Raw genomic sequence first — 2,168 nt, 5'->3', positions numbered from 1 at the left:
ACAAACTCATCTCCGAAACTGAAAGAAAATGTTTTACTGCACAGTTGGGTCCATATTTGAACTTATTTGCAGGATAAAGCTGGTTCCAAGAGTTACAATTGGGAATGCAATATTGGGTACGCTACACTGCTTGCTTAAGCAAATGGAGGTCCTGTCATTCAGCTGTCTCTGCACCGGGAAACAGGGTAAACATTTCCATTTGACCCTTTTCACACTAGACCCCTCTCCAGAAGATCATAAAGAGCAAGCATAGACTTATCTCATATCAACTGGAAAAGTCTTTCTCCAAAGTTCAGTCGTTCCAACAGGCAAGGCACAACAGTTCCTGCATGGAGCAGTTCTGGGATTGTCTACTTTGAAGAATCACTTATTTTCTACTTTCCCAGCGGGTGAGAACTGTCAGCTATACTAAAAAGAAATTCTCCTTCTTCACTTTAACAGGATTTAAAAACTCAACTGCTTTTCCACCGGAATATCCACGTGTCCTAGGTTTTTGTGTGTCTGTTTCTATCAACATTAGGATGAAACTATTTTTTCGCTTTTTTTTTTCCTTTTTAATCCTGTTACCTCCTTGGATATAAATATAAATGTTCACACTAGTTGGGCTGAAGGGGCTATTTCGACGGCTTGAAAGTATGTTTCACTATCCTAAAATGTACCAAACAGTAGAAAATTGTGAAACAGCAACAGGTGGAATTCCAAGTTTTATTAGAGTTTGCTGTTCATTTGCTTTTTGATTGATGCAAATCTGCCGGATTTTTTCTTTTTACAGAGAGAATCAACGTGCAATGATGAGTCCAGTTCAAGGTCTGAACCTAGGTGACAGTTTCTATGATTTTCCTTCATTTGAGGACAGATCCGTCTCATTCCATGACGATGTCTCTGCCATTACCAGATTTGAAGACGAAGAGACAGAATATGAAGAGGAATTCCAACTTTATTCTCCCACGGGTCGCCCCAAAAGAAAACGGGTGATCACATATGCTCAGCGCCAAGCTGCCAACGTAAGAGAAAGAAAGCGGATGTTTAACCTCAACGAAGCCTTTGATTTGCTCCGAAAAAAGGTACCCACTTTTGCCTATGAAAAAAGACTTTCCAGAATCGAGACGTTACGCCTTGCCATAGTATATATATCCTTCATGACTGAACTGCTGGAAACCCCTGAAAATAAAAAATAGGATGTGTGACGGTGGAGCCAGTGCCTATGCTAAAACAGATACATTCAAAGGAAAACCTGTTTATGAATCAACAGTAAAAGCTAGGTGGGTCCTTTCCCTTTATCTTTGGCCATTCTAGCTTTAAATTAAGATACTCGTATGGGATAGTGTTAATACAAGAAGGGGAACCGAGAAGAACAGAGTACACAGACCTATGTACTAATAGTAAACATAAATCTTTTTAAATTCTACTATTCTACATAAAAAAAATAATATGGTATATTTTGTTTAATATTGGATTTCAGTATATTAAAATCATGTATCTATTATCTATCTGCTTTAGTAGATAAACTGTAAAAATCAGAGAGACTTTATGTCGGGTGGACTGTTAAAAGTGTATGTTGTATAAAAATTAAATGATATTTTAATTGTAATCACATTTCGGCAACCATTACTCATTCCAATGACAAGAGTGCCTTAATAATTAGCTCCTGGGTAAAAAAAAAGTTAGGAATCATTTGAAAAAGAAATGTAATGAAAATAATGAAACCATATTAAAATAATCAAAACTTTTGATATATATTTGAATAATAATTTAAATGGTCACACAGCTTTTTTTCTAAACAGAAACATAGCTCGCTTGTCACATGACTGCAAAAAAAAAAAATGGAAATTACGTGCAAAGTTTTCCCCATTATTGGTTTTGACAAGAGTGATATTAAAAAGACAAGGCAGAATGTTTAAACAAGTGGCTGGTTTTTCATTTTGGTGTTGGCTCATAGTTGTCGAGAGCCCTGAGAAACCTCGGAGCCTCTCTCTTTGTGCTGGCCACTCTCGGGGAACTAATTGGCTTTTGATAGCTGTTGATGCTGCACTTACACCTGCAGGTGGGAGGGATTTAACTTCACAGGCCGAGGCAAAGGCAAGAAAAACTTAAATTATTTTGGCATTATCTGATAATGCCTCGGAGGTCACTGTAACAATGTGCTGGGAATAGGACTGCCCGCCGAG

The 2,168-nt window shown here is 37.6% G+C and overlaps 1 protein-coding gene across 1 annotated transcript; it reads left to right on the top strand.

Annotated features, from left to right (window-relative positions):
* Positions 1 to 620: 620 nt before the first annotated feature.
* ferd3l.L (Fer3-like bHLH transcription factor L homeolog) lies at positions 621 to 1,723 on the top strand. The gene has a single exon (XM_018266961.2). It carries the CDS (start codon positions 741 to 743, stop codon positions 1,176 to 1,178), a length of 438 nt encoding a protein of 145 aa, XP_018122450.1. The 5' UTR covers positions 621 to 740; the 3' UTR covers positions 1,179 to 1,723.
* Positions 1,724 to 2,168: the final 445 nt, after the last annotated feature.

Source organism: Xenopus laevis, chromosome 6L (genome assembly GCF_017654675.1).
Source record: "Xenopus laevis strain J_2021 chromosome 6L, Xenopus_laevis_v10.1, whole genome shotgun sequence".
Taxonomy (NCBI): domain Eukaryota; kingdom Metazoa; phylum Chordata; class Amphibia; order Anura; family Pipidae; genus Xenopus; species Xenopus laevis.
Note: the sequence above shows the minus strand (reverse complement) of the source record. Positions and strands in the feature narration are given on the sequence as shown.

Coding starts and splice junctions, on each gene's coding strand:
- ferd3l.L (XM_018266961.2), top strand. CDS start 741: ATGCAAATCTGCCGGATTTTTTCTTTTTACAGAGAGAATCAACGTGCA.